General features: G+C 39.9%; 1 protein-coding gene across 1 annotated transcript in view; it reads left to right on the plus strand.

Moving 5' to 3' along the window:
- Positions 1 to 8,566: 8,566 nt before the first annotated feature.
- The window catches only part of LOC126404254 (macrophage mannose receptor 1), a 9,274-nt gene continuing 5,457 nt past the window's right edge, over positions 8,567 to 12,383 (plus strand). Inside the window, exons 1-2 of the mRNA XM_050067341.1 lie at positions 8,567 to 8,657; positions 10,760 to 11,131. Coding sequence (XP_049923298.1) covers positions 10,816 to 11,131 — 316 coding nt within the window. The 5' untranslated portion in view covers positions 8,567 to 8,657; positions 10,760 to 10,815. The remainder of the gene's footprint in view (positions 8,658 to 10,759; positions 11,132 to 12,383) is intronic.

Here is a 12,383-nt window from a genome sequence, read left to right on the forward strand (position 1 = left end):
TCATTTTCCTGTGCCACCCAGAACGGGGTGTCAATCAGTGGCGCATTTACTTACCCCTTATTATATTAGGGTTTATGTTTATCCCTGCTTTTATAGTACAACCCGCTGGGACAATGACGGGGTTGCAAGTAATGATCATTGTTTTTGCTCTGTCAATCCCTGTAAAATGTGTAGTGTCAACCGCCGCGTCACCCTCTAATGCCATTTGGAAGAAACTGATTGTGCTTGTCGCCATGCTCACATTTTTAATTGTCTTCACTCCCACTTTTATTCTTGAGTGGCTAATGATCACCATGCCTGTAAAGCAACATTTAATGAATGCTCTGTTTTACACAAACTTTCAACTCTTGTTGGACGGTCTCCTTTGTTATTGTTTCCTGAAGTTGCCTTCTGAAGATCAACAACAACAACAACAGGAGTACCAGCAACAACGCATGACTTTTGAAAACCAAATCTATAATGTGTCTTCAAATGTAAATGTGCCAACGCTTAATATGTCTCGTTTTGCATCACAACAGTTGTCAACTGTTGGGGGCGGCAGTAGCTCAGTCTGAGGAGACTTGGCTTGGGAACCAGAGGGTCGCTGGTTCAAATCCCTGAACGGTCTAGAAATGGCATGTGGGCTGGCAGCTGGAGAGGTGCCACTTCACACTCTGGGCACTGCTGAGATATTATTGCTGACCCTCTGCCATCATTGCGTGTCTGTGTGGACTGACAAATAAAGAAACTACATTTAATTTCATTAACTTAAATGACTGATAATTTGGTGAAGGAGAATGGGTCATAATTCATTAGTCATCCACCCTCGCTATTCTTGTCTTCAACGACAAACAATCTGTAAATAAAAAAATTAGCATCGCTGTCACTTTACTTATGTGTCTCTGGATTTTACTGTCAGTGGCTGGAAAAAATAAACCATTTGTCACCTTTGTTTCCTTGTAACACTGAACACACTTTGATTTGAAAGAACTGAGGATTTGACTTCATTGTTTTGTTTTCTTTTCAATTATTTATTTCTAATCTATGGAAGCGTATTGTTGCCACATCAGGAAAAACATAATGGATTAATATTACGTTATAACATGAAAAGTTTATTGTTCTAACAAGAAGTTTTTCACGTTATAACAATATAGTTTCATGTTATCCGTGTTTTGGGCCATGTTGATGCCTGTTCATTACAAATAGCCAAGTGTTAAATCACAACCAGAGTATATGGGTGCACATCCTCCCGAGACCAAATATGTTAGGGAACTTTTATTTCCCTAACAATATAGATGATCATGTTTTAATGTGAAACTTTTCACATTCTTACAATATGAATTATCACTTTATAAAAATATAAAATTTTGAAAAAGGGAGAAAGAAGATCAAAAATTACAGGTTGAGGATCTGGTTAGTGTGATACAATACACTTCAGTTGGGGCAGCAGTAGCTCAGTCCATAGGGACTTGGGTTGGGAACCGGAGGGTCGCCTGTTCAAGTCCTCGTCCGGACCAAAATATGGAGCGTGGACTGGTAGCTGGAGAGGTGCCAGTTCACCTCCTGGGCACTGCCGAGGTGCCCCTGAACAAGGCACCGAACCCCCCAACCGCTCAGAGCGCCTGTCATGGGCAGCCCCCTCACTCTGACATCTCTCCACTTAGTACATGTATAGGTCCAGTTTGTGCATGTGTGTGTTCGGACCTGTGTGTAATTGACAAGCAAGAGTGAAAAATTGAATTTCCCCTCAGGGGATTAATAAAGTATATAAAAATAAAAAAAATAAAAAAAGAAATTTAAGTACATGTTGTATTAATGTATATATTTGAGAAACTTTGACAGATTTGGACATTGCAGAGCATCACTTATTGTATATCCCCAGGTCTTAAAAATGATTTAACATGTCTTCCCTGTTTTGCGCCACCTCCTCCCCTATAATAAATACCAAACAGTCCCTAACGAGGTAGGAAAATCTGTCACATGCAGTCATCACCCTGGGAATGTTAACTAGTCACGTCTCTGCATTCATCTTTAATCACATGTCAGGATGAGTTTTGATAGTGACTGTGATAGCTTCGGAGTAGGTCAAGAGGGCGGTCTGTTGGTTATAAAATACAACAAAGGTCTCATGATTTGTCGTAGAACATAAAACCTTTATTATCATATCACTTACCGTAGTGACTGCAGCCATGTCAGCGGTTCTGTCAGGCTAGAGCAGTGCTTTGAGCTAAATGCTAATGTTAGCTTGCTAACATGCTGATGTTTGGCAGGTTTACTGTGTTCACCACCTAAGTGTGTCTAATGAGCACTTAGCATAAAGAACAGATCCAGTAATGACCCCTGACAAGTACCTGATTCCTTTAACAGCTTGAAGGACTTTGGCTTGTCTATAAAAATGCCTGTCTGCTGCTTTAAAATGTTGTATAATATTCACAGGGAACATCTGAATCAAAATCATAAAAAGCAATTTCTGTCTGTCTGTGTTGTTGGCGTTGTGTTCCTGGTCTAGGGGAACCTAAATATAGCATGCACTGTGACTCCCAACTCCCAACCTGTATCTTTTAGAATTGATTTTAAAGTTTTTTTTACTTGTTTATAAAGCTTTAAATGACCTTGCCCCTCCTGACATCAGAGATTTTCTATCATTTTATGTTCCAGCCTTTACTGCTTTACTTTAAAATATTCCTCATGTGTCCTATAAAAGTTCTGGTGAGAACGCTTTCTGTTGTTACGCCCCTAAACTGAGGAATTCACTGCCTCAAACGAGGGATTTCAAGCATCTCCGGGTCTTGTTCACAAGTGAGGTTAGAATGGAGCGTGAGATAGATCGGCAGTTTGGTGTGGTGTCTGTAGTGATGCAGGCGCTGTGCAGGTCCATCATGGTGAAGAGGGAGCTGAGCCGGAAGTCGAAGCTCTCCATTAACTGGCCCATCTATGTCCCAACCCTCACCTATGGTCATGAGCTCTGGGTAGTCGCAGATACAAGCTGCCGAAATGAGTTTCCACCGTGGGGTGGCTGGGCTCAGCCTTAGAGATAGGGTGAGGAGCTTGGACATCTGGAGGGAGCTCTGAGTAGAGCCCCTGCTTCTTCATGTCAAAAGGGGTCAGTTGAGGTGGTTCGGGCACGTCCCACTGGTAGGAGGCCCCGGGGCAGACCCAGAACACGCTGGAGGGATTACATCTGGCCTGGGAACGCCTTGGGGTCCCTCAGGAGGAGCTGGAAAGTGTCACTGGGGAGAGGGACGTCTGGGGTGCTTTGCTTGGCCTGCTGCCCCCGCGACCCGGCCTCAGATAAGTGGATGAAAATGGATGGATATTAGAATGGTGAACTCTCTCTATTTTTTAACGTAAATTAAAGACCTGTCTTTTTAATCTGGCTTTTAATGTGGAGTAACATTACAGTCTTGATTTTTTTTAGTTTTAACCATTGGTTTATACCTTGTATCACTCCTGTGAATATTTATTCTATTTTATTTATTTCTTTTCTCTCTTTGTATTCTATGGAGTTTTAATCATCCTTTTTGTTCTGATTTGGTTGGTTTTTAATATTTTATTGTCTTGTGTCTGTGTCATTCCAGTTTTGCCATGTGAAGCACTTTGGGCTGCATGCTAGTATGAAAGGTGTTATAAAAATAAAGCTAAGTTGACTTGAGAAAAGAATATTTACATGTGCACATAAGTATGAGAAATGTGAAAAGTCTTTGGTGATTCGACTCCATTGTGATGTCATCTATTCCAGGAGGGTGGTAAAGATGTAGTAGATTAGGGATCCCTCCATATGGAGTCTAGACACTGGTGGTGGTGTTGAGATGAGTAGTGATGGCCAAATGAGGCCTCATGAACCACTGTCTTTATTTTCTGAAGCCACCAGATGGCGCTGTCTGTTCAACAAAGGTTTGAAAGCAAACTTCATTGCCAGTCCTTCAGCCTTTATCTTTAAACCAAGAGCGCCATCTGGTGGGGTCAGAAAATAAAGAAAGTGGTTCATGAGGCTTCATTTGGCCATCACTAGAGATGAGGTGAAGTTGAAGCTGAGGATCTGGATGTGAAGAGGAGTGGGCTTTGATGAGCTTGTCCTTAGCTCCTGTCCCATTCACCTCCAGTCACCTTATCCAGAGCCGACAGGAGCAGAGAGGAGAACAGATTTAAAGTTTGGCAGTAGCGACATGAACGGCCAAAGGAGATCTCCCGACTCACTATTATGGAGTTCTGTGTAGAGGACTACATCCTCCTGAGACCCCGTGTCCTCATATGAGGACATCACCTTTTGGGTTTAGTTGGCCTCATACTTCATTCTACTTAACTTAGACCTGTTGTCCTCATTCATGGACACTTTTTGTGCCATCTAGTGGTAGTAAGAGCACATTACACTTATCCATGTAAAAACAAGGGAAAACCCAGTTTCCCTCATCTCAGGGTTAACTAACTCAGAGGTTTCTCTAAACATGCTTTCTTAAACCGGGCCTAGTTTTTGGAGAACAATGGAGCTTTTATGGCACAGAGATGAATAAGATCAATCAGGCTTTACCGCAGAGATAATACTTGTTAGTTGGATAAATTGTCTATTATTGTTGGTTTTTGGCTGTTCGAGGGAATTCATCGACTGTAACAAAAATATAGACCAGCCTTGTCCTTTAATCCAACATTCAGGGGTTCCCATATCCTGGTGAATATTTTTGTAATTCTTAAAATCTGACTGTGGTAAAATGTGCAAAGGGGAAGGACCTGTGTGTATGACAAACAAGCAGCTCACCTGTTCTTTTCAAAACAAAGTTGTAGTTTTGACTTGCCCCCCCCCCGCGCTCAGACAAACAATAACCGACAGTAACCAAATGTCCTGTCCAGACATCATGTACACATTGCAGTGGTCTACTGCAAACCAAAGTGTATGGAGGAACGTCTCCCTTACACACAAACACACACTCATTTGTGTTTCTGTATTTGGGATGGGTTACAAACTCTGAACAAAAAACTGAAACGCAACACAGGTTTAAAGTAAAGATCTGAGACTTTTTTATGCGCTTGATAGATGTGTTCATTGTTTTTGTTTGTTTAAGGTGAGAGTGGAGTCCTCACATCACTTGCGGAGGTCCAAGGGGAGAGTGGGTAGCAACACAACTCCACCTAATGGAGTCTTACGGCGCCCCAGATTCAAACGTCCAAAAACACATAACTGAAACCACAAAATATCTCCATACGGCTCGTCCGTAGTGATCCAAGTGTCCTGAAGCCCCGAGTTGTGTTGCTACCCCCTCTCCCCTGGGATCTCCGCAAGGAATGTGAGGACTCTAAAAGTTCACCTGAGCCTCCCTCGGCATATGGGTGAGTAGATAATGGCTGAATTTTCATTTTTGGGTGCACTATCCCTTTAAGGGTCACAGGGGGCTGGAGACTATCCTAGATGACATTGGGTGAGAGGCAGGGTGCACCCTGGACAGGTCACCAGACTATCACAGGGCTGACACATAGAGACAGACAACCATTCAATTCAATTTAGAGTCACCAGTTAACCTGCATGTCTTTGGACTGTGGGAGGAAGCCAGAGCACCCGGAGAAAACCCACGCTGACACGGGGAGAACATGCAAGCTCCACACACCCCACCCCAAGGTTCAAACCAGGAACCCTCTTGCTGTGAGGCAACAATGCTAACCACTGCACCACCGTGCCGCTGGGTGAATGTAATATGTAGTATTAGAGTGCTTTGAGTAGTTGGAACAGCAGAAAAGTGCTCTACGAGCGCAAGTCCATTATCCACAAAAAGGAGAAATGCTTACAAACACAAGTGTTGCATTTAAATCACGTCTACATGCCTAATCCCAAACTTAACCTGAATATATTCTAACCTATTCTAAAAATAAGTCCTTTGAAGCAGTGGGGACCGGCCAAAACATCCTCACTCTCAAGGTGAAAACCTCACAGTGGTCCTCACAAAGATACAAGTGCACACACACCAGCTGTCAGGTCTACAAACATCCCGTCTGTGATTGTCTAAAACTCAGCAGAGGTTTTCGCTAAGATGCAAATGCACTAACAAAAACACACAACCACTTACTTGTGGTCACGGACCATTTGGTATCCAAACTCAGCGACAGGGAAGGAGGTGTGTGAGTAAATATTATTCCAAGTGAAGACACAACGAGAGCAGGTAGGACCATATTTACAGAAATACCTTCATCAGTTTGTATACCTCTCGTTGCTGCAGATCATGGAGGGAGGCTGGATGAAACTGCTCTTCTTTGGTTTGTACTCTTCTTTCATCAACTTCAATGAAAAATATGTGCAACATTTAAATTATTTGTTTAAAACATCCACACATTTGTATTCTTGTCCATGTTTTTGTATTCTGACTGTAGATTTTTACTTCTAATTCACAGGGACAGTTTTTATCATTGTGGGGGTCACACACCAGACAGGTAAGAAAATATGTCTGCATATCTGTGAAGTAGTTTTTATAAGATTTTCACTTCACAATAGCATAAAACAAAGCTGAAAATCATCACATCTGAGGATCTCAAACCAGGGAACACTGAAGAAATGACCAAACCTCTTCATTAATTAGAATTGTTCAAATTTCCATCACTTGGTTATTCTCACTTCTGGGCCGTACAGGATTGTAAGGGTGTACATTTTGTTCAAGAAGAGATACAATGAAGTAAGAAAAACAAATTAAATGTGCTGTTTCCATGAAAATGTAATAATATATAACAAAACCTAGAAATGTTATCCAAACCTCTGTACCATTTCACACATGGTGGTCACCACAGTTTACAGCTATTTAAAAGCCTTTTTTTGTATGGGCATCGGTTTTGATGCTATAGTTGCATTTAAATCTTTACCATCCCGCTTAACTGTTTGGTAGAGCTTTTTTTAGTCTGTATAGCTTAATAAAAATTGTGTCACATTGAACTCAACCTGTCTGACCTATCTCTACCATTTGGTGTAGGCATGTTATTCTTAAAGAATCCACTAGATGTCGCTGTGTCTTTGAAGAGTAAAGGCCTTTGCACACTGAGTCTGTTTTTTTTTTGTCTGAAATTGTCGAACATCTAAAAATAAATACGACTTCGTTTGCACACTGAATCCGAAACTTTAAAAAGTCATTGCAATTTTCGAAACAGGTTCGACATACTGAGAGAAGCCTTTAGATACATTGGACCAAGAATCTGTGAAGACAATGTGGCGACGGGAAACAGCCGTGACAAGACAGTATAACAGGTCACACAGAATCATTTCATAACTCAGATAGCTCATGTTCAACAGGTCAGACGGCAATATTCAGGTGGATGATGATGAAGAGGAGGAGGATGTTGAGGACAATGATGGCAAAATGAGGCCTCATGAACCACTGTCCTTATTTTCTGAAGCCACCAGATGGCGCTGTCTGTTCAACAAAGGTTTGAAAGCATACTTCATTGCCAGTCCTTCAGCCTTTATCTTTAAACCAAGAGCGCCAACTGATGAAGTCAGAAAATAAAGAAATTGGTTCATTAGGCTTCATTTGGCCGTCACTAGTTGAGGACAGAGAGGGAGGACAGCTCCGCCCCTTCATGCAGCTGCGGTGCCAAATGAAAAACAGGGAGGGAGTGGTGACAGCCAGATAGGTAACTCCAGAGGAGAGGCAAAAGAGGGAATGTGTCTTGCATTGTGTCACGTATTTAGAATTTTCACAACGAATACAATAATAAAACGCATCGTGCATGGTTTCTGTGCGTAATAATTTTTTGGGATGACAGATTAAAAAATGCATCCGAAAAAACAAACTCAGTGTGCAAAAGCCTTAAGTCTTCTCAGTTCGCCTTCTTCAGGAAGTTAGTAACAAAAAAGTCACTCCAGACGTGAGGGCTCTGTGTGGTGGGATTCTCCAAGGTAGACATATTTTTCGAACATATTCTAGTTTTAGAGGTCTTACTGAGCAGATTTTGGTAACTTTATACAAAAAAAAAAAAAAAAAAATCTAACAATGGTCAAATTATTTTTTAAGAACATGCCCTACCAAACGATTGGTTTGTCCCTTTATGGTAAAGGTAGTGAAGCTAAGATAATTAATTCAGAATTTTTTATAAAATAAAAATGGATGAATATTCCCTTGTGTTAATACCATAAATTCAACGTTATCCCAGTGCATATATTTGATGAAAATAAATAATTAAATAAATAAATATATGTGATTTCTTCACTATTTCTGAGATGTTTTTAAAATCCCCTAATGATGAATATATAGAATCAATATGTGCAAATAATAGTGGTACTGGTAATACTACTAATTCAATGGTAACAAATTTAAATATGTTGGTATACTAACATATTACAAGCATTATAACAGTTTTGTAATTTTGATTTTTTTTTGTGCCACCTCAACGTTTTGTAGAGGCCTATATTTAAAAAAAAAATAAAAATTGGGTCTGTTAAAAAAAATAGATTTTTGTTATTGTTGCTCCAAGGAAATAAAGAAATGCAAACTAAAACAAAATCCACTACTTTTTTTATTCGTGAGGACGTTAAAGGGTTAAGCCAATACAGCAGACCCTAGTGCGTCATATGTTACACTGCCACCCACTGGCCAGGTGTTGTAAGTGCAACACAGATCTGTAAAACCAAGATGGCCGACGGAGTGGAAGAAATGTTGTGCAGCTCAGGATTGTCTTGTGAATCCTTCTTTAACAGGAAACCCTGGCAGGTAAATAAAATGTAGTAACATCAAGTAACATCTAAGAAGTAATACAGTCGTTAGAATTTCCAAGTATCGATTATATGTTGGGAGGAAATTACAAATAATCATCTGTCCACTAAACTGGACTTCACTCAGCACTGGCTATATTTTTAACTACAATTAATACTGTTATTGCAGCAGTATTGTGCTTAAATACTTTAACTGAAGGGACTTTTTTTTGTTTTAAATCAATTTATTTATGTTATTAGACTGTAACTGGCAGTTTTTGTAGCAGAAACAATAGTTTAACAATATTTTTGTAATTTTTTTGTAATTTTATGGAAAATGTTCATTAAAAATATACACAGTTTAACAGTGGAATGTTGGGGGTGCTGAGGAGTCAGGAGCAAGGTTCAACACTTTTGCATGGCATTGAACAGTATTAGAATATGTTAAAATTTGTAAACACACTAATTTGACAGCATTAAAAAAAATTCTGAAAAACTCCCTGAAAAATGACCTTAAATTTTTGTTTCATGCCTAAAGAGGAATAAAAAAAAATAAAAAAAAATAAAAAATCTTGACTGAGGAAGTCACATTTTAGTCACAATTTGTTACCTTTTATGGATACCCTATATATTCTAATATATATATTTATTTTCATTTTAAAATCTTTTCTTTCAAGAGAAATGTGCTTTATTATCTTATTTTTGTTCAGTTTTGGTGTCTTTTTAAAATAACATCAGCTATATATTTTATTATATTATTAATTTTTTTATTGTCCCAAAAAAAAACAGTTGGCAAAAACATTTTTCAGCCCAAATCATTAATGAATAAATGAATTAAAAATACACCCTTGTACATAGATAAAAGAAACCAATGGCAACCTGGAGATAAATATATCAGAAAATATATACTCTGCACTGAAGTAAAAATGCTTGATTTGTAGTTAAAGGATTAGTTCAAATTTTTTTAAGTGGGGTTGTATAAGGTACTTATCCATTGCCAGTGTATTACAAACAGTAGATGTCAGTCAGTACACTCCCAGTTTGGAGAAGCAGACTGGAGTCTGACCCAAAAGTTAGGCAATGTACTGCTGTGGATGGGGGCCGCAGCAAAATGTATTTTAGCCATCTACAAAAAGTCCCACCTAAAAACATCAATATCAGTTAAAGTGGACCCTATATTGAGAGTATTTTGAACGCTTTACCTTTCCATCAGACAGCGTGTCATGACGGGGAAGCCGTTAACGTCTCCAGTTCCTCATCTGTGCTAACATAGTGATGGCCAAATGAAGCCTCATGAACCACTTTCTTTATTTTCTGACCCCACCAGATGGCACTCTTGGTTTAAAGATAAAGGCTGAAGGACTGGCAATGAAGTGTGCTTTCAAACCTTTGTTGAACAGACGGCGCCATCTAGTGGCTTCAGAAAATAAAGACAGTGGTTCATGAGGCCTCATTTGGCCATCACTATGCTAACATCACAGCCACCAGACTCCACTGACAAAAACAGTAATTTTAGCTTGCTAACACAGGAGCTGCTGGCCGACTGCTGCTTCTATCAGTTATTAGTTTGTGTTATTGTGTGACTTTGGTGAATCTGAACTAACCTTTTAAAATGCCAAAGTAATAACACATTAAGACAAACACACTCATGATGGAGGCAGAAGTGGAGCAGCACCTCCTGTGCTCAGCAATGTTAAATCACTGGTTTTGTAAATGGAGTCTGGCTTTAAAGAGAGTGATGGTTTCATTTTCCAGTCGGAAATCAATGTCTGACATTAAAGCAGTGAATAAAATCTAAATATAACGTACGTTTAAACTGATATTGTTTTTTTTTTTTATGTGGCTAAAATGTGTTTTGTTGCTGACCCATCCACAACGGTACATTGCTTAGTTTCTGTGTCTCCAGTCTGCTTCTCCAAACTGTAGACGTGCCGAGTGACATCTGCTGTATGTAAAATACTGTCTATGGATAAGAACCTTGTACAATCCCACTTCAAAAAATCCAAACTATCCCTTTAAGGTGCAAAAACTAGCAAACTTTTAAGATTTGACGGATGATTGAAACCAAGGGAACAAAATTTTCAGTTGTATTCAGTTGTTACCTCATGACTGCCCATACAGGCTACACATACTACATCCAGGAGTACATCCTTTTCACTGACTTGAAGCTGAGCTGGATGAAAGCCCAGAGCTACTGCAGAGCGGTGCACACTGACCTGGCCACTGTATCTAATGATGAGGACATCAGCAGGATCAAAAACATGAACTATCACATGTCCTTCTGGATTGGTCTGTATGATGACGTCAACAGCTGGAGATGGTCTCTGTTGAACGAACATTTCTACACAGAAGAGGGGCAGGACTACAGGCAGTGGCAGGAAGGTCAGCCAGACAATGCAGGAGCGGTCGAGCACTGCGTCTCCATGATGGAAGACGGCTTCTGGAGGGACAACGACTGTGTGCAAGTCAAGATGCCTCTCATCTGTTTCAGAGGTGAGACATGGCTGACAGTGTTAATGTGAGGCAATGTTCATGTTTGTCTGACAGTGACCTCTAGTGGCAGGGACAAATTACAGCGCTTGTCTGTCAGGAGCAATTCTTTTGAGGAACAAGCTCTATTTAGAATTGTGAATTGTGATGTTAAACATTTTAGTAGTTGTTAATATTGAGTAGAAAAAAATGACTACTACTACAGTAAACTGCTGACTTTCACTCTACAGTAATGTACATAGAAACTAGTTATGATGATAGTCCCAGTGTAGTCAGACGAGATAAACAGTCTAACAACCCAGTTGCCAGAGTAAATGTTGGGGTTGTATGTTTCTTCAAAAGACCGGATATGTCAAGTTTGTATGTTTCATATATAACTGATATGTTGACACTTTACATTTCAGTTACAATTTTATGTTGTGACACCACAGGCGGCTAACGTGGTTAGATTTTGGCACAAAAACTACTCGGTTAGGGTTAGGAAAACATGTTTCTGCTTAAAATATCTGGTTCGCTACAAACATGGCTGGAAATGTGCCAACGGCTTGTTAAAAATACCCGGCATGGTTGCAACAAAAACGGCTTGAAATATCCAGATGTCTTGTAGAAAATATCTGGTTTTGTTGCCATACCAAGCTGGAAATGTCTTGACGTCTCATTAAAAATACCCGATTTGGTTGCCACGAACATGGCTGGACAACTGGGTCTCTTTCCAAAGTAGTCAATATCTAGCGCTTGGGCAGTGACTTGTGCCATCAGACACTGAGTAGTCAAGTAGCCAGTGGCCAGTCGCTGTTATGGTTTAATGACTCGGCGGCGTCAGGGAAACGCAGTGGGACAAGAAGGAAAGTTATGGTGGCGAAAGTCCGAGTAGGGTGGGCAGGATGGATGGATGGTGGATGGGTCCAACAACCACTGACTTTCAACTGGGATAGCGGTGTTTGCAACCTGTAAGATTATAAAGCCAAACCCTGTTGTTTTTTCCTAAACCCAACCATATGCATAAATTGTTCGAGGAAAAATAACATCAATTTGTGGTGTTGTGCTGTCATAGTGCATTTATTTTGAAAGAGACTGTATGTGAATGTTAAATTTCCTGTGAAAACTGAAGTGTATTTTGAAAGAAGACAATGCATGTAACAGGCAGAACTTTATGGGGTGCCGTTTGTAAAGTGTCTCACGCTTAAAATAACATCAACATTTTGCCACATTTAGCTTCAAACAATGTTTAAAAAAGTATTGTGAATTTTTTAAC

Source organism: Epinephelus moara, chromosome 17 (genome assembly GCF_006386435.1).
Source record: "Epinephelus moara isolate mb chromosome 17, YSFRI_EMoa_1.0, whole genome shotgun sequence".
In the NCBI taxonomy this organism is placed as follows: Eukaryota; Metazoa; Chordata; class Actinopteri; order Perciformes; family Serranidae; genus Epinephelus; species Epinephelus moara.